Here is a 23,909-nt window from a genome sequence, read left to right on the forward strand (position 1 = left end):
ATTATGTTGGATTTGATATTTGCGGCCGATGAGATGCGGGATGCAGCGGTGCAAGAGCAGACGCCGCAAAGCCGACCGGTATAAAAGCATATTCCGCGAATATACTTTTATACGGGTCCGTTTGGGGGGTCTGCACTGCGGCCGTCCTTGCCGGCCCGCAAAGGCCGTTTTTCGCGAACTGCAAACGCGTTTTGCGGGCCGGCGGGATACGGGGTCTGCTAGAGTTGCTCTAAAGATTGTAATCCTTTCTTGAAGCATACCAGGTGTAGTTTGTTTTAACATTGTAGATTGAATGAAGGTGTCTATAAGGGAACCGATAGCTTTGATTATTTGCCCAATACTCTTTTATTATGATTCTTTTGGTTAATGTTCGGCAAGTTCTAACTCTGTAGTGTGATTATGATATTTTAATTGCTCTGTGGCATGCCAGCATACTGCTTTACGAAATGGTAGCTTCTTTTCTCAAGAACATACACTGTTGAAGATTGGTTCTAGCCTACTATAACATTGTAGATTGAATCAGGTGTCTGCAAGGGAAGTGCTAGCTTTGATTATATGCCCAATACTATTTTCTTGCAAACGATTATTTTGGTTAATATTCTGTAAGTTCTATTTTACAAGATATTTAAGACGTGCTATTCTTAAAAAACCTGACAAAATATATACTGGTAACAGTATTTAATCGTTTTTATAGTGTGGATTCTATTCTAAAACCATGTGATCACTTTCATATAAATATGCATTTTCATTTTTATGAAATAAAAACAATAAGGAGTCATCATTATTCATAACAATGATTGATTTGGTTAATTGTCTCATGTTTTTAATCGTATTTCAAGAAACTTTGAGCTACTAATTCCTGCTGCAACGCGCGGGGGAATCATCTAGTTTAATAAGTTTTGCTACCACACTTGTCATTAATTTATACTTCATTAAAGATATTCCAAAATTGCTCATTAGTCCAATGGATGGCATAGTTTCTTATTGCATGGCGGCCCACAAGTTGGGCAAACAGGCCACCACCCTGAGCTCCGAGAGTGGAACTGCAGAAGCCTTTGCCAATATGATAACTATGTAATGCATTACGCTAATAAGTCTCACGAATTAAATAAATAAATAATAAAATAATCAACTTACAGTAAAAAGTCCACTCACCATGGACCAATAGAGTGCATCATATTGGAACAAACCACTCTAAAGGTAGGCCGACTATTTTGATAGGAGGCTATCCTCTCTTCTATGAACTATATTGTCTTGCATGCTACCTTAGCTAGTCCGTTTATCTTGCTTGGCTGCCATGACCTCTACCTTGTTTCATCAGTAGATACCCCAATTTAATAAATAATACATTTCCTTTATGAAATGTGGACTACATTGTGTTCACTTGAGAAACAGTTGGGAGCACATGTATATAAAGTTAATACCATGTGCATATCAGGTAACCAAATTGTACATGTGAAAAGGTAATAGAATTACAATCAAATCACAACCTTTTGATATTCATTTCTATTGTGGCACAAAGTACACAACACACACTCACATGCGCGTGTGATTACCATGTGATTAGTGAACTCACATGAATATGAAAGGCACATTTTACCATGAATAAATAATAAAGCAACATGCCAACGGTTTGATTATGAAACCTTCATAAACAACTCCCATGCTCTTACAGTTTTTTCATTTAGCTATATATAACCAATGAACCATAAACTAGAAACTTGTTCACCATATACTTAAAATATTTTTATCAAGATATTAGTGGATATTATATAACTCATAATTATATATACAAGACATAATCCTTTTATTATTTTTATCACATATAAGATTACATGGTTTAAGAACCTTTTTAAGGAACATTTCCCACCAAGCAAAAGAAATACTAGCATGGCTTTTTTTAAACTAACTATGGTTTTGAATCTAGCATGATGCAAATATCTTTTGCAATGCTCGACGTTAGAAACAAACAATAAAACAAAGAGTAACAATCATATTTAGTAATAGTATTATATGGTTAATTGTACAAGCTATGTTACTGAAAATCTAATAAATAAAATTATAGCGTGACCAAATGAATTATAGACAAGTATAAAATTATAGCATAAATTCTTTTTATATTAAATCGTACACGACAATAAAATTGGCTTAGAAAAATATATGACCATTTGCATTCGGCAACGAGATATGGCTGAAAAATATATGAATGCACACGGCAACGAGATGTTGCTGCCGAGTCGAAGTAGCAAAGACAAAGTACACGGCGAAGGAAGCACACTACTCGGGCAAAACATCATACGTCGAGAGCCAAACACGGCAAATAGATGCCATGTGGTATGACCGTTTGCATTCGACGGCTAGTGAGGAGGTCTCTTTGCAGAGAACTCTGACAAGCCGCTCAGCATATATTCTCGAAAAAGAAGTTCCACCATGTAACTTACAGCGATTGACGCGTCCACATCAAGTCAGAAGGCACGTCATCCAACCTAGGCCCGCTTGTCCTCCGAACGCCTATTTCTCGCTCTCTGGAAAGCCAGCCAGATCTATGGCTAGTGCCTTTCATACCCTCATATACATTGAATACTTTCTACCACGCTATCCAAAGAATAGTGGCGGGCTAACCCTTCGCACAACAACCAACCGAGTTAAAAACAAGACAGATAGCAGCCGCCAAACCGTAGGCAGCAAAGCTGCCATCTTGAGCCAAAAGAGTCCAGGAACTATCAACGACATATCCAAGAACCATCCTAATTCAAAACACTACACTTCGAGACAGTGTGAGCCAAAAGATGCCACGATCTATCACAAAACATGTACCAGCTGCCCTAATTCGAAGCACACACAGTTGAAACCCAAGCTCAAACCAAGTATATTCGACCTAATAAGAAACAAAGAAAAAAGCTCACAGCACTACGATAGCCTAAAAGATTCTCATTTAATTACATATGTCATTTTTTTAAACGAAGGAGATAAGCACAGGATACGAGAAAGCCAAACCAAGTATATCTGACCTAAACCTCAAAAAGAAAAAAATATTCGACCTAACAAAAGAAAAGCTCATAACATTACTTTCTTGATAGCCTAAAAGATTCTTCTTCAATTACGTATCACTATTTTTTTTAAATGAAGGAGACAAGCATAAGCTACAACAAAGCATGATACTTCAAAGCATTCCAAACAAATATATACAAATTACTTTATATCCTTAATAACTAAGAGACAAAATATACGGGCGCAACAACGCGCACCATCAACGATCTAGTCATCAAGTACGATCGGACGAGCAGCTTGCACACGACGGGGCAAACGACCTTGCTTGATAATAAACCAGGGAAATCATGATCGTTCCCTTTCAATTTGAGTCGGACTAGGACTAGGAATCATGATCATTCCCCTTCCATTTGGTCCTGACGGATAGGAGGGGTCTCTCATTGGCTCGATCCGATCAGGAAAGAAGTAGCCGATTCTGGGTCGTATCTTTCCTTTGCAACAGAACCCCCAATCCGTTTCCTTCCTGGAATCATATGCTGCGGCAAATATAACCAGTATATCACAGCGATTAAGCATGAATTATAGACATAGGAAATACTCAAGCAAACATGGAAAGGAAAAGAAAAAAAGAATAGAAAAATACCCGCACGAATCTCCACCTAAAATTAGTGGCTTAGGACTTAAATGTCTAATACTTAGGGCACATCTTAGATGTGCTTTAGCAAAACCGTATATTATAAGCCTGAAACGATTCGCCGATGTAGATCATACCGTCCATTTCGTCGTCTGTTGTTTCCAGGAGGGAATCAGGGAAAGGTGCGTGTGGAGGTCTGGTGTGTAACTTTGAACTACACCGGAACCAGGATGACAAGTTACTAAAGATTCTTCCAAATCGAAGTCAGCATTCTATCATTTCGTAAAAGAGGGAACAGAAAAGGGTCTGTGTTTCAGGAAACTAACAAGAGGAACAGATGTGCAACAGATGTTTCTGGCACCAAAGCTAAACGAAATGAACTCCAACAGACACTGCTGTCGATAGAAGCGATTCAGCATCGACTAGAGAGGGAGCATGTTCAAGAAATCAAAACCGCATCATAGACGCGTTGCAATCATCGGACCCACTACTAGGGTAGGAAACTGTATTTAGCAAATGGAAGTGGACAGGGAACATCAATTCACGCAACCTAAAGAGTTCTGCTTCCATACACTGCAATTCAGTTAAACAACGAAATCTGCACGGCCAAGGTTCTTTTCTTCTTCTTTTTTAATGAGATGGAGTGTGTGGAAATAACACTAGTTATCACTGTCAGTTGACAAAATTTCCATCTACTACTAATAAAGAATGTCGAAAGGGAAACACAATTCCCCCATCAGCTCTACCACTAAAGAACGGCTAAAACAATATTACTGCTACCAATAGAAAAGTGATAAGTAACATTAATGCAATGCAACTAGGAATGAGATGCTATGGCGGGTTCGATCCTGCATTGCCAAGAGGTGTTCTCGTGTTGATACTTGCCGGCAGTTTGAGATAACTCAGCACATACGTGATGTTTTCATTCGTGTCGGCACAATGAAAGCAACAATTTACGCTCGAAATGTTGTCTTTCTGCTTCGGCACACCAAGGCGATTGTGGTGTTGCCAAGGTGAGAGCAGGCTGGCACAATGAAATGTTGTCTTTCTGCTTCGGAACAGCTTGTACTCCTTGGTGGAAGGACTGAACCCCAAGGCGAACTGATGGTAGATGGTAGGGCCTTTCCGGTGCCACTTGGACGCCGCCATGGGAAGGATCGCCGTCTCGCCCGTAAGAGGGTTGCAGATGAATGCCGGCACCTCGGCGGCGGAGTCGAGGGCGAAGCAAAGTAGGCCATTGCACACGCTGGAGAGGCTGTAGCCGCTGGGGATGACGACTCGGTGGGGCATGGGCGTTGTCTTGGACGAGGAGACGCAGAAGAAACTGGCCTCGTCGGGCTTGCAATCCTCACGGGTCTCCATGACGAGCAGGGCCTCCGACGTGACGGGGAGGTGGCCGGCGGCCTCGGCCTCGGCGTGGAGTCTGCGGAAGGTGGGGTCGGCGACGACATCGCGCCAGAGCCTGGGGACGCAGCGGCAGCGAGTGACGCTCCTGGTGGGCAGCTTGAGCAGGATCTCCCGGATAATGTCTGCGGATTCCAGCGACGGAGCTCGTTGTCGCCTTCGCCTCCTCCGCATCGTCGAAACCTAGATCGATCGACGACTGCTAAGCGGCGGCGAAACTAGATGAAACCGAGGAGGACACGAACCACTTATATATAGGTTACAACTAGGAAAACCGACTTAGCAAAATCTTTATCTTTAAGGGCATGTACAATGGTGCTATCTTAGAAGTGCCACGTAGGATAGATGATGACATGAAGGAGAGAGAACTCATAGAAAAGGCTTGTCTTCTCTTATTTAAGAGAAGACAAGAGGTGATCTCTTAGCACAATATGTCTCACCATATTTTTAGGAATTGCTAGTTATTGAAGATAAGGCTAAGAGATGACCCATTGTAGATAAAAAGTTTTATCATCTCTAAATCATATGCAAGACTTAAGATAAGACTATCTTATCAACCATTGTACATGCCCTAATAAGTTAAAAAAACAAAACTAGGGAAATCTTTGATCGTTCCTTTCCAAAAGCCTACTTGATCGGACTAGGAATCAAATCTACATACGCATCCCGTCAGGCATGTGACCGATTTTGACCCGATCAGGAAAATACTATCCGATTATGGGCCGTGTCTTTCTTAGCAACACGAGTGATATTATCTGTACTAGTGCACCCAGCCCAATCGAAGTTCGAGTGTATATTTCCTTGTTTTGAGACATTCTTGCTCCAGTACCGAAAGTCTGAAACGGCCCATCTATATATCTACAAAAAGGAATTAGTCTGCTGAAACAGCAACAAAAGAAGGAAGGCAAACAAAGTCTGATAATCAGACGTGCTTCTTTCTTTCTTATGAATTATTTGCTGTCATCAGTTCATACGTTGTGCGATTCTCAACCTCGACGTACAGACGAGAGGGCTGGACCTGGACTTATGTTGGGGAGTAACCGACGACAGTAACATGAACTTCATCTTCATGAATTGCAAAAGCTCGACTGTTGCCGCCTCGTGTGGGAAACCGCCCCTTAGCCGCCCCGCAGGGGGATGTTGAGCATAAGAACAGAGCTGAACTAGGTTAACTGAAAAATCAAAGTCGGTGTGTTTCTTTTAGATTTCATTCATTGTCTCGGACCTCTGCACCCAGCCCAACGGAGGTTGAAGTAAAGGAAGGTATATTCCCTTGGATTTTAGGCATGTTTTTACTAGGAACATTGCTAGTACAATCTTTGTTATCTGCTTCTTGCTTGTGGTTTTCATCTGCTCTTCACAGGCACGAGCATGGGAAGTTGGGAACTGATTGCACGCAGAGACAGAATAGGAAACGATCCTGTAGTAGCATAGTCTGAAGCAGCCAATACATACAGAAGAAAGGCAAATAGGAAAAAGAAAAAAATGAGGATAAAGCCCCCCTCAGAGTACAAGTTGTAATAATAGAAAAAAAAAACATCTTTGCTCTGGCCTAGTTCTGCTTCTTGCAATGCTTTCTGGTATTCGTTCACATAATATCTGCTTTCTGCTATTCTGCCTCCGTTCCTAAATATAAGTCTTTTTAGAGATTACAATATGAACAACATACGGATATGTTGTTCATATTGTAATCTCTAAAAAGACTTATATTTAGGAACGGAGGGAGTAGAAGGAATCAGAAGAAACTTCATCGCCGATGTAAAGACTCTGCAATTTCAACCAAACCAGCACTCTAGTAGGTGGAAGGCAGACCACCCTAGAACCCCATCATTTTCTTCCATTTACTTTAAAACTTCTTCAACGGCATCTATCTTGTTCAATGCCGCACATCTGGTCATCAGGATGCAGAACGTGAGGTTATCCGGTTTAACATTCTTCGTCCTCAAACAGGTTACAGACCTTCTTATGCTGGCCTAACTTCATGTAAAGGGACATCAGATTGTTGATGGGCAGAGTACTGGATGAGATGTCAAGCTCATCCATCTTGCAACAAAGGTCTGTTGCCTTCTCTTGCTTTTTGGATGAGCAATACAGTTCAGAAGTACCCCAGAGGTTCTATGGATTTTGGTGGATTGGGATTCGGGAAGACCGTCAAACTATTGTTCATCTGTCGCAAGGCCACTCACTTTGTAGATGAGATCCAGACGAATTATTTGGTTAGTGTACCACATGTTCCTACCCTTTGTAGTTTGTATGAACCATCCAGTCCATCAACTGCCATAAGCAAAGACAAATTCTTGCATAAGTACTACAGACATATTTAAACACCAATAGCAGAAGTACAAACAGAAGGTATGAAATAAGAAGAGTTGAAACCTTCAGTCATACTAAAAACTACCACATCTGAAGCACAACGCATTCTTGCCATCGTCAAACCAGGTGCTCGTCGAGGTGACCCACCGATCGTCGTCGGTGTAGAAGCTGTAGCTCAGATCCCAGCATAGCTTGTTGTCGTCGTACTCGGCCCACTGGTTCTCCGGTGGCAGTGACATAACCCAGAACTGGAGTTTCGAGCGAGGGCCCACCATATGCAGGGCACGGCACAAGTTCACCAGCGGATCGAAGGCCAGGAAGTACTCGTTGTCCTCGACCGGGAAACGATGCATGTGGAGCTCCTCGGTCGCCATGTCAACCACCAGCATCCAACCATTCTCATCAGAAGGTTTTCATATATAACCTAGTTACACACTTAGTTGCACACCATAAAAAAGAGTAAGTTTGGCCTTCTGCAACAAATAAAAAAAGTAAGAACATCAAGTGAAAATGTTCATACAACCAAAAATTACTAATGGCTCCCTTTTATAAAGAAAGAAGATTATTTGTTTGATCTGTGCCGTGATGGTCCCTGGTTGCTCTTGTCCTCTGCAGCTGTTTTCTGAAAGACAAAAAAAATCAGTTGTCATGTGCAACTGTTGCTGGATATGACTGGTTGACAGTGCGGTTTCTTTCTTTTCTTTTGGTCGGCAAACCCATTATTACTTGGCAACAAAGCAAAATGTTGATGATTTTGTTGTCGTATCAACCGTTTGTTTCGAGAGCATGGATATTCACTCATAATTTTAGGTGTTGAGCTGAATTGTCAGGCTATATATAATGGATGTGCTTCTTTCTGAATTATTTGCTCTCTTCGTAAACTGAGCAATCCTCTACCTCAACGTACAGACAAGAGAACAAGACTGAACTTGATGTACTATGTCGTACTATTAGGCTATGTGATGAGATTAATGCAATTTAATTTGTTATACTCTTCAGTTATTAGGTTATTATGTGTTGCCATTTAATTTGCTAGTGTTAGTAAGGTAAGATAATTTGCAGTTATGCTAAGTTGGCATTGTGATTCCGTTTGCTATAATATTAAGTTCAACTTTATAGTTGCCACAGCATACTCAGCCAGTGTTATAAAGTTATCAAGGAATTGTGTCGCCACTGAAAGATTTGGTTTAACGTCAATACCTTGTCATGGCCTGTTGTAGCCGGCACCTCCTCCCTGCTGGTTATAACCAGCGCCACCGCCGTCGCGCGATCCACCAGAGTTACTTCGCGGTTTGCCATGGTAGCCCTTGGGTGGACCACGGCCACCACGAGCAGCGGCATTAGCGGACAATTTGAAGTTGCCATCAGCGCCCTAGAATAGTTCGACCCTCTGATCGAAGTTGGACATGAGGGCAAAGAGATGGTCGAGGGAGAGGGGCTCAGTGCGGATGTCAAGGGCGGAGAAACAAAAGTGAAATCGTACCCACGCCCGTCGTCAAATGGGAAAAGGGATATAAGTACCTCTTAGGCTTTTGCATATTCCCCTTTAATTTTCATGTTTTTTGCATATTCCCCTTTCCCCATCTGATGGGAACGATTTCACTGTCCATCTCAGTGGAAGAGTACACAACCTGCGAGAAGTTCCCCCATGCCGTTCCTAAGAATACTGGTTTCCCCTCACCCTTGATGGTACAATTCTTGAAGGAGAAACCGCTCTCACTGTTGATACGGCTCTCGCTGGCCCGACCCTCTTGTGCCACTTCCATGTCGGTGATATCCTTGTTAGTAGAGATGATGCTACAGTCTTCATACAATGATCATGCGGATCTGAAGATAAAGTCAACACTTCCCTTGATTGTAGAGGCCTTGAAGTAGTGGAGCCCTTCATGGTCATACAAGGCTCACTGGCCGGCCTCGATGGTGCAGTTATAGAAAATTGCCTTTGTGCCCATGACATGGAATGCAGTGGCCTACACTTGTTTGCCGCCCGCCTTGGCAGGAAGTGCATCATTCTTGATGATAATACCATAGGCAATGAAATAGTCAGACTCTATGGTAACAGTGCTACTACCACTATAGCCCAGGAGCATGCCATCCTTGCCCTTGGTCATGGAGGTATCATTCCACACGATAACAGCAGGGTTGGAGGGATCAGACTTTAGTGTGACGAAGGACTTGCCTTTTCCAATGAACACCTTCTCACGGAACATAGCTTTTTCGGACGGAGGGAGTATGTGCTTAGCCTAAAGCCCGGAACAGTGTTCCATGAGAAGGTGTTCATTGGAAAAGGTAAGCCCAGCCCTTCGTCATCCATTTGAGGGACAAACTTTTTCGGACGGAGGGAGTATCTAGCACTAACTTGGTGCTAGCTACATCCATTTGAGGGAGTATCATTTAATGTTATCATCGGGGATGTTGGAAATGCACTCACTGATGTTCTTGTACAAGCCATCTTCACCACCAAAGATAGTGTCTGGGTCAATGCTATTACCGAGCCTTGAGGCTTCTTCTATGGAGAGCTTGGCATCAAGTGTCAATGTGGCTACACTACTCTTAGTCTCTTGCAATGTCACCCGTTGATCAAAACCATCTTGTCGCGACAGCACTGGAAACAACACAAGCATGAGCAGCCCCATGAACAACGAGAGTTTCTTCATCGCCATGATTGATGCAATATGCAAGGTCTGCTTTCTCCTCGTTGTGGCTAACATTGGGCTATATATAGTTCACATTGGGTGGTAATGAGAGGATGAGCAAAGACCAAGCAGAGGGAGTGGTCCTGAATCAATTCACCTTCCGAGGTAGGTGCATGACCCTCAATTTTACGGAAGGTCTGCATTGCCTTGACCAGGCCATCGACCAGATGACACATGTATTTCTTTGTCCTTTTGTTCCATCGATCAACCGAGATACATATTTACAATGTAAAATTCATGCATCCCATCGCTTCGTGTTGCGTGACAAACAATCGAGTTACACGCGACGTTCTTGGGGACAAGTATCTAGATTGATTGGTGAAAACTGAGGCGCATGAGAGTTGTGCCAGATGTTCACCGACAAAGATATTATGAAGGATATGTGCGCCATGGTAGTCCTGGATTAATATATTTTTACGAGTCATAGATTAGTTAGCATGTACATTAAATAATATTGACATTAAACACAATTCATACTATACATGAGTAACATGAGCAACTTCGAATGCCGGTGGAATGGCTAGAAGATATAATGTACATATATTAGATAAAGTTAGATAGAAGAAGCCATAAGGGGCACCCTATAATGACTTGGTTAACAGTTATCTTAAGGCCCCTTTGAACAAATAGTGCAAAAATGTGACATTCAGTTTGACTTCGTTGCCGCCGAACTCGCCCACGATGAACTACAACTACGACAACGGGAAGAGGTGCGGCATGGCCGGAGCGAGCGAGCGAGTGCGGCGGCCCAGAGAAGCACCAGCTGTGGTCTGGGACGTATGGCATCCACCTCACGGAGGCTGCCTCCCTATTATTATCGTGTGCTGGTTATAATACTGACTTGTCTTTCTAGTCGCCACACCTATCATACTGTGTTACAAAGTTATCAAGGAATTGCGTCGCTACAAAATCACATTTCCTTCATATCCAGCTTGTTTGGCTCAAAATTAATCTTAATCTGAATAAAACCAATGCCAGTATATATGGTATAGTGAAATAGTTCACAACTGGGAAGGGAAGCAATAAAGATTAACCCAGTAAATAACTCCATAGCCTACATCTGAATTTGTTATATTTATTATTTCAAACATGATATATCGAGTTCCAAAGTACATGGACACAACAATGATGGTCAACACATCGCCTCTTTCTTCTAAGGAGTCAACGGAAGATCTCTGTACACTACATAATGTTAAAATGAACGAGCAAAGCTAGCTAGATGTGACACTTGCAGAGGTTGCATTGAGAATTATATAGACTGGTGAACCCACAAGCTATACATACATTTCTTGCTTGATGAACCTTTTCATCTCATCTTACAAGTGCAGTTTTCAGTGTGAACTATGATGAACTGCTGACACTGACAAGCTTCTCCCGTAGCTTTTCCAAGCGGGCCTGGACAAGGGAGTGTCAGAATAGAAAGTCCGCAGCGCTGAATCACGCGACTGCAATTGGAACCATGAAATGCTAAAACTAGAGTGCATTTTTCAACACTAACCTTGAAAGACTTGGAGCGACGAATAGATGGGTCAAGATCCAAGGCGCGTGCAAACGCATCCTCTGCCGAGTGGTACTCTCCCATTGCAAACAGCGCGTCCCCTCGCAACAAGTGACACTGCATATATATTGCCCACAAGACTTGATGCTTCAGAGGCAGGAAGGTTACGTGCAGCTTTTATCAAGAAAGGCAAGCACCAAATTTTAAGTGTGTATAATTGTCCGATAAACTGCCATAAAAGAGAACAACAACATGGACACATTACACATTCAGAGCCAAGCTATGCACAACGATATTTTCACAACAGTCTGCGAGACAAAGAGAAAAAAAGACAAGATACTTGGGCAGTTCAAAAGCATTAACTCTGCGATGTCTTAAAGCTTCAAATGGAGCTTACTAACCTAGGTCCATGATTACAATTGTGTTATTTATCAGTACATAGTGCAGCCTCGCAGATGTATGTATGAGATTACACTGCCTTTGATATCGACATGATCTCACACTATGTGCACATATAAGTTAATCATCAGATTCATCTCGTAATCACCACTCTCGATTTTGTAATTCATGGGCTCATGGTCAGGCATACTAATTGGTTTTTTCAGTTCACTTCACTGTCATAGGTACCCACCCTGGCTTTCCCCAACCTGAACTTACTACCTAGTTAACAAAAAGCTTTCGGCACACGTTTATGACAGAAAATGGCCACTCTGAGCCATCCAATTCATAAACAATACACCATAGCTAGCTAACTAAGGATGTAGTATCATGAACAAGCAAAAAAGCTCAATTTACAAGTGATACCTGAGGAAATTTGGGAGCTATCCTTGTCGCTTCATCGGCATCCGCGAGCGCGCCGGCGGTATCCCCAATCGCCAGTCTCGCCTTACACCTGCACAATTGCCACCAAGCATCACATGCGAAGCTCATCAGATCAGAGTACACATTTACACTGACAGACGCTAATTCTGCAAGCAAATTCAGCGGAGCAGAGCAGAGCAGACCTGCCTCCGTAGGCCAGATGCAGTCCACCGGGAGCATCCATCGCAATGCTCTAAGTACATACAAGCCATGGTAATTACTGAATCAGAACACTAAGCCGAGAACTGCATGCAGCTCTGTCCATGGCATTCTTCTGAAGAGAAAGGAGACAAACAGCAGAGCACGCACGCAGGCACGCACCTCGGTGAAGAGGGCCTCCGCCTGGGCGGCGTCCCCCTCGGCGAGCGCGGCCTCGGCCTTCTCCCGTAGGGCCAGCGCGGCGAGCCCCGCGGCTGCGTCGAACTCGGCGGCGCCGAGGAGGTGCTCCAGGAGCCGCGCGGCGCGGGCCGCCGTGCCCACGTGGCCGAACACGGCGTTGCCGCGGCCCGGGACGGAGGCGCCGACGTTGGGCCCGGCCCCGCAGCGGCCCAGGCAACCGCAGGACGCCACGTCGACGCGCGGCGGGGGCGGCGAGAGCCCCTCGAGCGCCGCGAGCACCTCGCGCCCGCCCTGCCGCGCGCACGTGCGGTTCGTGCAGACCCGTATCTCCACCGCCTCCGCAGCAGCGCGCGGCGGCGCGGTACCTCTCCGTCGCGGCGGGCGCGGCGGCCGGGAGGCGCAGGCGAGGGAGCAGGAGGCGGCTGCTCCCGCCACGGCCATCGCCGTCGCCGTCGCCATGTAAGTACAGTATAAGATGATGGAACGGCTTGGACAGTGGATGAGGCTGGCAAATAAATACATATAGGGTGGTTTTTGCAACTTTGCACAGGTCGAGTCGACGTGGCGCTGGGCCCGGCCGCTCGCATCGAAGCGGTGGGCGCTTTTGCGAAAAACACCCTCCCGTCCACGCCATCCAGGCATAAACAACAACTCGGGACTCTCTCCACGCCGCCGCCTCCTCCTCCGACGACGACTCCGGCGAATCCCTCTCCAACCCGCGGCGCCACGGGAGTCCGAGATTTCCCGCAAGGTATCCACCCCTGTGCTTCTCACATTCCTCTTGGCTCCCGTCGGGACTTTTCTCTCCGCGGTTTCGCGGGATGTCGAGTGTGATGAACGGAACGGAGGAGCTGTGATCGGTTCGACTGCGGTGTCGCGCGCGCGCGCTTCTCAGCTCGGATCGTCGCTGAGCCCGACGGCCTCCGCAGGCCATGCGGTGGTGCCGCGACGGCGTTTGGGATCACGCCCTCTAGCTGTTTGATGAAACGCCTCTCCCATCACTGCTTAACTATGTGGCTGCCGTACTCGTATGATGCTGTTGTAGAGTTCTTATCTTCTGTGTCTTGGTGTTTGCAGCGTCATGTTGGCGGCGCGTGTGAACCTCAAGGGCTGGCAGCAGGTGGCTGTTGCAGTCGGTTCGGCGTTCGGGGCCTTGCTTGATCCGAAGAGAGCTGATCTGATTGCTGCGCTTGGGGAGACCACCGGGAAGCCAGCGTTCGAGCGTGTGCTCCAGCGCATGAAGAACAGCGCCGAAGGCAGGGTAAGCCCACACTGTCCCTTCTCTTATCTTAATCGGGTGTGCTGTTATGTTTGGACATTTGTTGCTGCCTTAGACCATCATTTTAGAGCCTTTGCTTCTAGCATGTTTTGTAGATTTTTATAGGCATGGTTGCTCGATTATTGAAACACCGTAATTTGTCATGTCAAAACTGAGAATGGTTGCCAACTGCTGATTCACCCATGCTATTGTTGTAGAATGTCTATTTTTCCCTGTTTATGTTGTTTGTTTTGGAGATAGGACATAATCCACAGAAGAGTGAATATGAACACAGGGTTATATGAAGCATTTGTTCTGGATTGGTTCCTTTTGTTGCTGTATTGTTCATTGGATTCTATTTACCATTTGTTCTAGATAGTTTCTGAACAACTTGAATATCCGTTGTTATTAATCCTCTGAGGCAACTTGGACTGGCCATGAATAATGCTATGCAGAAGAGGAGCAACTGAGTTTGGTATCCCTTTTAGTTTGTCTACCACACAACACATGTTCAGTTTCATTTTCCGTACTTGGCAGTTTTTCTGCTGCTACTACTAGCAAGATGTTCTCTGCATCCTACATATCAAAGTTCACTCTTTCATTCTCGAAAGGAGAAGTTTGTGCTTTTGATACTGTCTTTTACCAGTACGGCACAATTTGTGTATACATGGCAAACTGAAGATACAGTTCTATCCATTCATCTATGGACTTCCTTCCCGTCTAACTAAAATAGCTTGTTCCTACAGGAAATTCTTTTGGAGCGTCCTCGGGTTATATCCACTCGGGTTTCACACGCCTGGGACATGCCTGAGAACACGTTTGGTGCTGCCTATGCTCAGTTCATGGGATCAAGGAACTTCTCGCCGGACGACCGCCCACCAGTTCGCTTCATGGAGACCGACGACCTCGCCTTCGTCGCGACCCGTGCCCGTGAGGTGCACGACTTCTGGCACGTGCTGTTCGGCCTCCCGACCAACCTGATCGGCGAGACTGCTCTCAAGGTGATCGAGTTCGAGCAGATGTTCCTCCCGATGTGCATGCTCTCTGTCGTCGGGGGCTCCGCGAGGTTCAGCGAGAAGCAGAGGAGGCTGTTCTTCCAGCACTATTTCCCATGGGCGACCAAGGCAGGTGTCAAGGCTACTGATCTGATGTCCGTGTACTATGAGAAGCACTTCCATGAAGATCTGGAGGAGGTGAGGAGGAACTGGGGGATCGTGACATGCCCGGATCCCAAGGCGACGAGCAGTGCTTAGACTTTAGGCCAGTGCATTTTTGCATAAAAACGTCTGTATCTTTGGTTTTTCAGCCTTGCTTGTTGTCAGTTTCTCTTTGTGAGAATGATACCATGAATCGTGCTGCTGATATGTTAACAAGTAAATAGGGTATGGTATCTGTTGGATGTTGCTTCGTAAGGTAATATGTAATGTTGACCACAAACTACTTATATGATATATCTTCTCGGTTTAATCGAACGACTTATACTATTCTATATTGTAATTTTGAATCAGTATATTACACTTCTGATGGCTGAATCTTGGTGTCAGTATAAGATGGCTGAATCTCAGATACACCAGAGTCATACTTCAGCTTGAAGCAAGGAGAAAAATGTTGTTAACAAATAGGAAAACAAATATATGTCACACCAAAAATAAAATTGCTCATCCCACTTTCTTCAAAACAACAAGTCTTCATGAACATTGCATGATCTGGCAAGTGTGGCATCGAGGAAAAAAGAAATGCCGTTACAACCTTGCTCAAACTCAGATGGCGTGACAAATTTACAGAAAACCCATGCCGAGGACGCACACAGCTCCCCCTCAAAGAATCAACAACCTATTGTTGTTACATATGTATCAACCCCAGAAGAGCGCAATGCAATAATTACAGGGCTCAAAACTTACAACACAACACATCAGAATATGGACAGCTTAATGAGGATTAACTTATGCGGCAGCTGTGGTGCACAGCACACACCGCATTCTAGACTCGCCCGACGGGGAACCGTCGTCGTCCTCCGACCCATCGTCGCTGTCCCGGGCGTTGCTGTTTGATTTCATCGAGTCCAGCCCGCCTTCGAGGCAAGACTGATGATACGCATGGCAGCAATAGAACACGATGAATGACATGTCCTGGATGGACAAAGGGTCGAAGCACAGGCAGCATCGAGCGCCACATCTCGTTCTGGATTTCATCTCTAGATTACGTAAAGTCGATGATCTGTCGCCTGTTCGCGAAGATCCTTCATTGACTCTGGCTCCTTGTGCCTCCTCGTCCATGCTTGCCATGCAGACCCCACGCCGAGCCTCATGGTAGTATTTGACCAAAAGATTGACACAATCGGCCTACAGAAGGCAGAGTCAGCAAACATGTAAGATGGATGACAGATAAACCAGGGTAGTGAAATGGAGATGGCTGACCTTTAGTATATCGTTGCATCCATGTCTCAGTGAAGTTTCTGTTCGATAGTCTGTCACAATCTTCACAAGGCGATCTCGCAATCTGTCAAAGCGTGAATAATCAATAAATATTTTAACCAGGAACGGAATGGGTTAAAAGGTGTCTTTGTCAGTTTTTTAAGGGGGTGGTAGGTAATACTTTCACAAATTGTTGGTGAATTATGACGAAAGAAAGTGGTTTTGTAAGGCTTTTGTCATGTATAATATTTCCTAGGATCAATCTTGTGATCTTTGGGCGAAATAGACTTCCAGGGAAACATACTTGGGTATTTCTAGCCCATCTGGAACCAAACTGACAATGTACAGAGGGTCAAGATTGCCGACAGTATGTTCCAACAGCATCCCAACCTGCTCAACAGTCACAACAAATAATGTAAGACACATAATGGTATCAGTCTCAGGATGATTAAACAGACATCTCATTCGATTACCATTTCAGGCTTTTGGAGGCACTGTCTTATCAGTTCGTCCCATAATTCATCATCATGTTGCTCCGTAACAAATTCAACGGCCTGCATACAGTTCAAAAATTATGTTATTCTAATCCAAATCCATAGACTCAAGTTGGCTAACACAGCATAAGATATCATAAGAAAATGAGGATAGCCAGGTTAGGACCTCCTGTATGTCTTCCAGTTTGTTTATAATTGTAGAAAGCGCTTCCTTAGCATTTCCCATACGACCAAGAACAAAAACTTGCTCCTTGACAAATTCTTTTTGTGCAAATATTTCATATGCCTGAAATACCACACGCCATTGTTAAGTTTGTTTATAATGAATGAATAACATTTTTTTTAAGTATTAGGACTAGGACCTTGTCAAGCCTGTAATGCTGGCTGGTACGAAGGAAGGGTAGTAACATCCTTGGCTCATAATCCGCATAAAGCTCCAGCTACAACACAGAAAGTTTGGAGTTACTAATTTGTGTCAAAACACGACATGCAAATACCTGCATATCATGGTAGATATAGGGATAGGGGAAACGGGAAGAATGAGCAGGTAGATATAGGGATAGTATGTCCAATGAGAATCCACATACCTGCATATCATGGTAATCTTTTCCAGCATGTATGTCTACCTCAAACAAAGCATGCAAATACTGATGCAACAGATATTTTTTGTCGCAACTTTTACTCGCATGCAACAGTTGCTCCACGACTTCATACGGGGGAATGATATCACGATGTTGGATCAATAGATGGACTGCTCTTTTACAATCCAATAGCATAAGATTGACAACCTGCAGAACGTAAAGAACAATAAATAAGTGGAGCATGTGAAAGACTTTGTCTTTCTACGTCATGTCTTGGTTGAATGTAACTATATATAAGGAACTCAAAATAGACCACAGACTAGGATTTATGGCCATTAAATTCCACAAAATTCAGTCAACGAATACAATATCAAATGCTTGTCATAATTTTATCATCCAATTGGGAATCCTTACACCGTACCTTATCATGAATGGCATCATGCAAACTGTGCTTCTCAATAAACTCAAATACTTCAGGCTTCAGCAGCTGAAGAAAATAAGGTTTTAGCAATAAAAACATGCCCTAGAAACAAAACTACAGGAACCGCTCCTTTTATAACTCAAATGTAGAATGGAGCTCTTAACTGTTACAATCTAGGGTGTACTTACTTCAGCGAAGAGAGAAAGGGCCTTTTCATATTGACTGTTGATCACGTACAACTCAGCTAAAGCCTACAAAGCAGACAAGATCAAGATACCAACCTCTAGCTCAAATAAATAAATTACAGTCTTTCAACATCCAGTAAACAATGTTCCGACCCACCTCTTTTAATGAGTTAGTCATCGATGAGGAATTGAGCTGTGGCTCAATAGCAGATATGACTGGTGAAGCAGAGTATAATGTAGGTGGCCAACTTTTTATTGTAGTCAAGAGAAGTTCGTGAAAAGACGCATTGGTAGTTAAAGCTACAAGAGCAACCTACATAGACCACATTAGAATATCATTACAAATAGATAGGTTTGGAAAGAACAAGCAAAAAACTGTTAGAAGCAGAGAGGAGCAGGGGCCGAACACAGGATAGTGTTTTTCTGGAGCTGTTACTCGTATTGTTGCCTTGAGGCATATAAACAGTACAGGGCAAGTAGCAGTTGCTAGTACATGCAAAAGGCAAATTGACTACTACTAGCTGTCCAGCTGCATACACTATCTTACTGACTAAGGGCTCCTTTGATTCATAGGATAGGAAAAATGGAGGATTAATATGCCCTGCCCATCTGAATCCAATGAAATTGCAAGACAAAGGAATTGGGGCAAGTGTGTGTTTGATGGAAGCGTAGGAATTTTCCAAGAGCTTGGAACTCATACAAAATTTCCTACCAAATAGAAAAAGGAAAGTTCCATAGGAATGATTCCTAAGAATTGCATTCATATGAATCAAACAACATCTATAGAAAAAATTCCAATGCCATAGAATCACAATCCTATGAAAATCCTGTAAGAATCCTATGAATCAAAGTAGCCCTAAGGAAGCTCTAACTGACTTGTACTACTACTCTCTAGCTAAGTAAAATATAACACAAGGATTATAGCTAACAAAAACTAGTACAGGTACCTCATAAGCAGTATCACTCAGCTGTGGATTCTCTATGGGTATGTAAGGGATCAACACAGGAAGCTGGCGGAGATGAGCAAAGTGAAAGACCCACCTGTGGCAGGTAAGTTACTGTTATTAGATGTAAAACATGTATGATTAACACAGATAGTGCCCATGGGAAACAACTCCTTCTCTGGGTGAGAAATGTGTCTACATAATTATCTCACCTCTCCCATGCTGAAGGAGATCCTCGCAGTAACTTTGGACAGAGTTGTGCTGCTTCAGCATATTTTCTTTCAATGATCAAGTGATCAAGGTATCGTGTGCCCACCTACAAAATTGAATGAACAAAATTTAATAATAATTCAACTATTCCTTGTGTGGTTAGATCTCCTTTTCATAATTAGAGCCACCCTTCCTAAAAACTGCTCCACATACGATAGACCAATTACGTGGTTAAACATAACACACTTATAACTTTCTGAAAAATGAATTGAAAAGAAGAATGCATATAGATGGGATTTAAGAAGAGAACATGTATTTCAGCGTCTCATTTATCAATGTTATGGTCACCTTAGCCCATGAAACTCAAAGGTCTAAAGGTTTTCTAAAATAATGTCTAAAGATGGATTATTTTGAATAGAAACACGTATTGCTCAGTGACAGAGGTCTCATTATTTTCAGATGGGATGGCTAATCATCATCAGACAAATAATGCTGATGCACTGTACTCCATTTAGTAATCAAAGTTGACATTGCTACTTTACCTCATCAAGAAGCTCAGTCCTCCCTTGTCCTGCTTCAACTGCAGCCAATGCCTTTTCATGCCAACCATGTTGAAGAAGCCACGCAATATGGTCTTCAGTATCTCTAATTAGAAGGCACGTGCAATCAGAGAAAAATTGCCAATGAAGATCACCACAATTTCAGAAAGAACAACGCTTTATAAATAACCATTGCCTTGTTTAATTAACAATTGTAGAACAAGGGGCAAATATGCACTCTAGTTCTGCAACATTTTAACGAACCTCGGCTTTGCTACCACAATATCCTTAGGAGAGACGATGTAATACAGCGGTTCATCGCCAGCAGCCCACTGTCCACCCGCATTGCTACTTCCTGGATCACAAAACAAGAGTTCCCTCATTATAGAAATTCCAGTGAAGAGTGAAGAAATGTCCATTCACTGTTGAGCAGTCCACCAAACCTGAGAAAGGTGCATGAGCGAGAGTGTAATCCTTTGCCTTATAGTGCTCATAACCATGAATGGGCAGAGCATCAGTAGTAAGCACATCATTTTTCCATGATACAAGATGTATTTCTGGACGCTGCGCTGTTCCCTACAAAATGTTCAGACATGATGGAAATATATCAATGTGGTAAAGGGTAATACGAGGACAAGCAGTGGTGTTTACCTGGCGTGAAGAAACAGAAGTACTAATTTTTTTATCTCCATCATCCTCTTCGGGGATATAAGCAAGCATAACCAAAAGATCGCCAAATGGAGCGATTCCAGATATGTGGTAGCCAGTTTGGAAAGAGCCCACAATATCAACATACTTCTCAGAACTTGCTGCGGAAATGCTCCTTTGCATTCCATTGAGTCCTTGGGATGAATCTGTTCGAATTGCAGCAACCTTGACACTTGTTCCCCACCCAATAACTAAAACTGTGTCGTCCTACAAATAGAAAGATCAATCAGTATGCAAGCATGTATGTATAGTTTCCATGTGATCTGTCATGCAAGTCGTATGCCGTCCGGCAAGGTGCATATATCCTTGTTCCTCATAGAACAAAGCATGTATTATGCTCCTAAACATAACAAACAGTGTGTTCCACCCATTCAGAAACTAATGTGCACCATATGATATTCCTCTTGTTTTGGACTTTTGGTCAAAATCCTTTGTCTTGCACTGTGTGACCCAGATTACAGAGGAAGGAAACTATGACCCCTTATCGCACACATCAGCGAAAAATTTAAATGTTTGTTTTTCCTTTTGCAACCTAAGTAGTACTCCCTCCGCCCCATAATAGAAGAGCGTTTTTGACACTAGTGTAGTGTCAAAAACGCTCTTATATTATGGGACGGAGGGAGTAGTATTTCTGTGCTAACCGGATTGAGATGTTGAAACTGAGCTGATTAAAATAAACTATATATCTTGAATCAAAACATTATCTACCTGCCAGACCAAGTGAGGAAGTAAAACTTCTGGCCGAGGAATTCCTTTTGGTTTCTCTATGAATGCAATTCCTCTGTCCGTTTTCATGTCATGCACTTTCACCCCTGCATCATTAGCCCAGGCAAGAAGATCTGTCCTCCACTTCATAGAATGGATCGGTCCTTCACCCTCACGCAGAACCTAAGATAAGGATACGAGATAACAGCCATTAGAGCTCACCGATCCATCAGATCATAGTTTGATCCCAAGAATGCAACGCGCACCTTTTTGTTATAACCTGATACCCAACTCTTCTTTGTCAGCACAAGTACTTGACCTGCTAAGCCACCTGTAGCAAATCTATTGTTGCTCCGGGAATACTGAGGATCTAAAGCAATTGCTTTCATGGGGCGATGGTACTCAAACTTGAGTTTCTCATCAGTGAAGAGGTTGCTTATTACTACTGTGCCGTCATCTGAGCAGCTTCCTATATATTCACGATCTTCAAAACTGATGTCATTAATGGTTGCTGTGTGAGCCTTGATCTCCTTTGACTACAAGACATATTGAAACAAATGGATGATGATAGATTAGTACCAACATAAAGGATATGGCATTTGTAGAGAAAGCATATATGTGGATGACGAAGGCATCAGAACACAGGCTTCACTTCACATATCACATACCCTTTTTTTGCCTATATGATTTCCATGAACCCTTTCTTTTGACAGAAACGGTGAAGCTATATTCAGGCTTACGGCAAACATGATCACTACAACCAATGTTATCTAGCATAGATTCGAACAGTAATGATGTTTTTTTTCACATAACAAGCCAAAGTGAAGCTAGCAGCTACTGTATTTGTTGTCTGAAAAGTTGCAGAAGCTTTTGATGCAGACAGTTTTCACTCTTTTATTTAGCTTGTTTAACCATGTCGACTCTGCCTCATAGGATAGAATTTCAGCATAGTCATCACAGGTAATCCCTCAAAATTCCGCCGCCCAAACGCTATCTGCATCCATAAATCTCCGCAGCAGAAGCTTACAATCGCCCCCCAAAACTCCGCTCTCTGAAACGTCTCTTGCGCAATTGGCTAGTTGTAGGCCAATGCTACGAGCGCATATAGATACTAAGAGCAGGCTCTCAGGGACGATCCAACGGCGAGCCACGCCACGAACGCCCCCAATTCCGCAACAGCAAGCAATGAGGAGGTGCCGTGGCGTACCTGGTTGCCCTGGAAGTCGAGGATGTGGAGGGTGCCGTCGTGGGTGCCGAGCAGGACGGCGCGGTCGGTGACGGCGATGGCGGCGGCGGCGTCGGTGGAGAGGATCGCCGGCACGCTCCCGCCCAGCCGCTGGTACTTGAGCCGCGGCTCCTCCTCCGGCTCGTCCCCCTCCCCCTCCTCCCCCTCCTCGTCCTCCTCGTCCTCCTCCTCCCGCCCGTACTCCCCGTCCCCGTTCACCAGCGCCGGGTGGCTGGCGCGCCGCGCGGCGGACGACATCCTCCTCGCCGCGCGGGGGGATCACGGCGGCGGCGAGATCCCTCGTTCGGGGAGGTGGAATTCGCGGAAAGGTGAGGGTTGAAACCGTAAAAAATGTGATGGGTCGTGTTTGGATTGGCGTCCGTCTATCGGCTTGTCGTTACGGCCTTGACTTCGATGATCCGAACCGAAGCGGTCCGGTAGACAAAAAGGGAGAACGATCGGGTCGGGCTCGAGCCGGTGTCGGGTTCGGGCCGCGTCCAGTGGTCAGTTTGATTAGGAGTACTCCCTCTGTGCGAACGTTTTCCAAACTATGTTACTTTAAAAAACGTTTTTATATTATGGGACGGAGGGAGTAATAGATTGGAAGCGTGGCCATTGGCTATGGCGATCCGGGCTGAAATTAATGTGCTGATATGGACACGGACAGGCAGGATTGTAGCTGTGTCCTGCTTACGTTCACACCGTGGATGTTAGTTGGATGGATCCTACTACTTGTGTGTAAGAGTGCCGTCATAGCTACTGAGCCCTAAGGTCTGTACAATGCAAGGTGCTTAGAGAAATAAATCAGGTTCTTCTTAAGCATCAGTGCTTATTTGTCAGGAAAATTTGATTTATTTTTTTAAGCACCTCACTAAGCACCTAGCATTGTACAAGGCCTAACGGGTTCAGATAGTGCTAAAGTTTTCTGACAAGGTCAACACAACGATTTTGGCCTAGTTTTGCAGGCAGTGTAGGAGGAAGAAGGAAGAGAGAGTGAGGTGATGAGATAACGGAACAAGAGCGGGAGGTGGAGTGGGAGAGAGATGAGAGGCGGCAGAGCAAGAGCGAGAGTGACGACGTTGGCAGGAGAGATGAGAGAAAGCCATAAGAGACTAAGAGTAACTTGTGCAAATAGCGATCTAAAAGTTATTAGAGACAATGGCAAATCCACCACTAGCATGTGCACAATAATCGTCTCGTGTCTGCGGGGGTGCGGTTTGCTTCCCCTGCCTGGTGCCACACGGGCACGGCGTGATCAATCTTCACCGCCCGATGATCCTCAACCTTTGGGTCCTCCATCAATGCCTAGAGAGCGGTCCTCAATCTCTGGGTCCTCCATCAGTGCCTAGAGAGCGGTCCTCAATCTCTGGGTCCTCCATCAGCGCCTAGAGAACGGTTGTCCCTATCCTATTTGTCGAGGTGGACCAAAGTGAAGGAAGTTGTGAGACATTGATAAAAGATGAGGATGTTCTAGAAATAAAGCCTCGAG

At 44.2% G+C, this 23,909-nt stretch overlaps 4 protein-coding genes across 5 annotated transcripts; 1 reads left to right on the forward strand and 3 right to left on the reverse strand.

Moving 5' to 3' along the window:
* Window positions 1–4,456: 4,456 nt before the first annotated feature.
* LOC109746556 (F-box protein At5g65850-like) lies at window positions 4,457–5,203 on the reverse strand. Its single transcript, XM_020305678.1, has one exon. The coding sequence runs from the start codon at window positions 5,201–5,203 to the stop codon at window positions 4,457–4,459; it is 747 nt and encodes a 248-aa protein (XP_020161267.1).
* A 5,890-nt stretch (window positions 5,204–11,093) lies between these two features.
* Window positions 11,094–13,228, reverse strand: LOC109746563 (uncharacterized). Of its 2 annotated transcripts, none has more exons than XM_020305683.3 (5): window positions 12,719–13,228; window positions 12,541–12,590; window positions 12,341–12,428; window positions 11,537–11,653; window positions 11,094–11,433 (listed from the first exon to the last, which is right to left on the reverse strand). In XM_020305683.3, the coding sequence occupies exons 1-5, from the start codon at window positions 13,193–13,195 to the stop codon at window positions 11,380–11,382; spliced, it is 786 nt and encodes a 261-aa protein (XP_020161272.1). In that variant the 5' UTR covers window positions 13,196–13,228; the 3' UTR covers window positions 11,094–11,379. The 2 variants fall into 2 exon arrangements, with proteins under 2 accessions (XP_020161272.1, XP_040256055.1); XM_040400121.2 differs by having other exon boundaries at window positions 11,537–11,765.
* Window positions 13,229–13,316: 88 nt separating this feature from the next.
* On the forward strand, window positions 13,317–15,461 carry LOC109746564 (ubiquinone biosynthesis protein COQ4 homolog, mitochondrial). Its single transcript, XM_020305684.4, has 3 exons — window positions 13,317–13,487; window positions 13,814–13,997; window positions 14,741–15,461. The coding sequence occupies exons 2-3, from the start codon at window positions 13,818–13,820 to the stop codon at window positions 15,245–15,247; spliced, it is 687 nt and encodes a 228-aa protein (XP_020161273.1). The 5' UTR covers window positions 13,317–13,487; window positions 13,814–13,817; the 3' UTR covers window positions 15,248–15,461.
* A 182-nt stretch (window positions 15,462–15,643) lies between these two features.
* On the reverse strand, window positions 15,644–22,841 carry LOC109746565 (vacuolar protein sorting-associated protein 41 homolog). The gene is made up of 19 exons (XM_020305686.4): window positions 22,403–22,841; window positions 21,462–21,731; window positions 21,199–21,378; window positions 20,434–20,697; window positions 20,226–20,358; window positions 20,047–20,137; window positions 19,786–19,888; window positions 19,246–19,349; window positions 19,037–19,130; window positions 18,247–18,402; window positions 18,093–18,155; window positions 17,905–17,970; window positions 17,490–17,690; window positions 17,265–17,342; window positions 17,069–17,188; window positions 16,882–16,962; window positions 16,713–16,798; window positions 16,412–16,493; window positions 15,644–16,336 (listed from the first exon to the last, which is right to left on the reverse strand). Exons 1-19 carry the CDS (start codon window positions 22,676–22,678, stop codon window positions 15,938–15,940), a joined length of 2,847 nt encoding a protein of 948 aa, XP_020161275.3. The 5' UTR covers window positions 22,679–22,841; the 3' UTR covers window positions 15,644–15,937.
* Between the last annotated feature and the right edge of the window lie 1,068 nt (window positions 22,842–23,909).

The sequence above is a fragment of the Aegilops tauschii genome, chromosome 2 (genome assembly GCF_002575655.3).
Source record: "Aegilops tauschii subsp. strangulata cultivar AL8/78 chromosome 2, Aet v6.0, whole genome shotgun sequence".
Taxonomy (NCBI): domain Eukaryota; kingdom Viridiplantae; phylum Streptophyta; class Magnoliopsida; order Poales; family Poaceae; genus Aegilops; species Aegilops tauschii.

Coding starts and splice junctions, on each gene's coding strand:
- LOC109746556 (XM_020305678.1), bottom strand. CDS start 5,203: ATGCGGAGGAGGCGAAGGCGACAACGAGCTCCGTCGCTGGAATCCGCA.
- LOC109746563 (XM_040400121.2), bottom strand. CDS start 13,195: ATGGCGACGGCGACGGCGATGGCCGTGGCGGGAGCAGCCGCCTCCTGC. Junction 12,591..12,718: donor CGGAGGCCCTCTTCACCGAG/GTGCGTGCCTGC, acceptor GTATGTACTTAG/AGCATTGCGATGGATGCTCC. Junction 12,429..12,540: donor CATCTGGCCTACGGAGGCAG/GTCTGCTCTGCT, acceptor GCAATTGTGCAG/GTGTAAGGCGAGACTGGCGA.
- LOC109746564 (XM_020305684.4), top strand. CDS start 13,818: ATGTTGGCGGCGCGTGTGAACCTCAAGGGCTGGCAGCAGGTGGCTGTT. Junction 13,998..14,740: donor AGAACAGCGCCGAAGGCAGG/GTAAGCCCACAC, acceptor TTGTTCCTACAG/GAAATTCTTTTGGAGCGTCC.
- LOC109746565 (XM_020305686.4), bottom strand. CDS start 22,678: ATGTCGTCCGCCGCGCGGCGCGCCAGCCACCCGGCGCTGGTGAACGGG. Junction 20,698..21,198: donor TTCCTCACTTGGTCTGGCAG/GTAGATAATGTT, acceptor TTCTATTTGTAG/GACGACACAGTTTTAGTTAT. Junction 20,138..20,225: donor CGCTCATGCACCTTTCTCAG/GTTTGGTGGACT, acceptor TTTGTGATCCAG/GAAGTAGCAATGCGGGTGGA.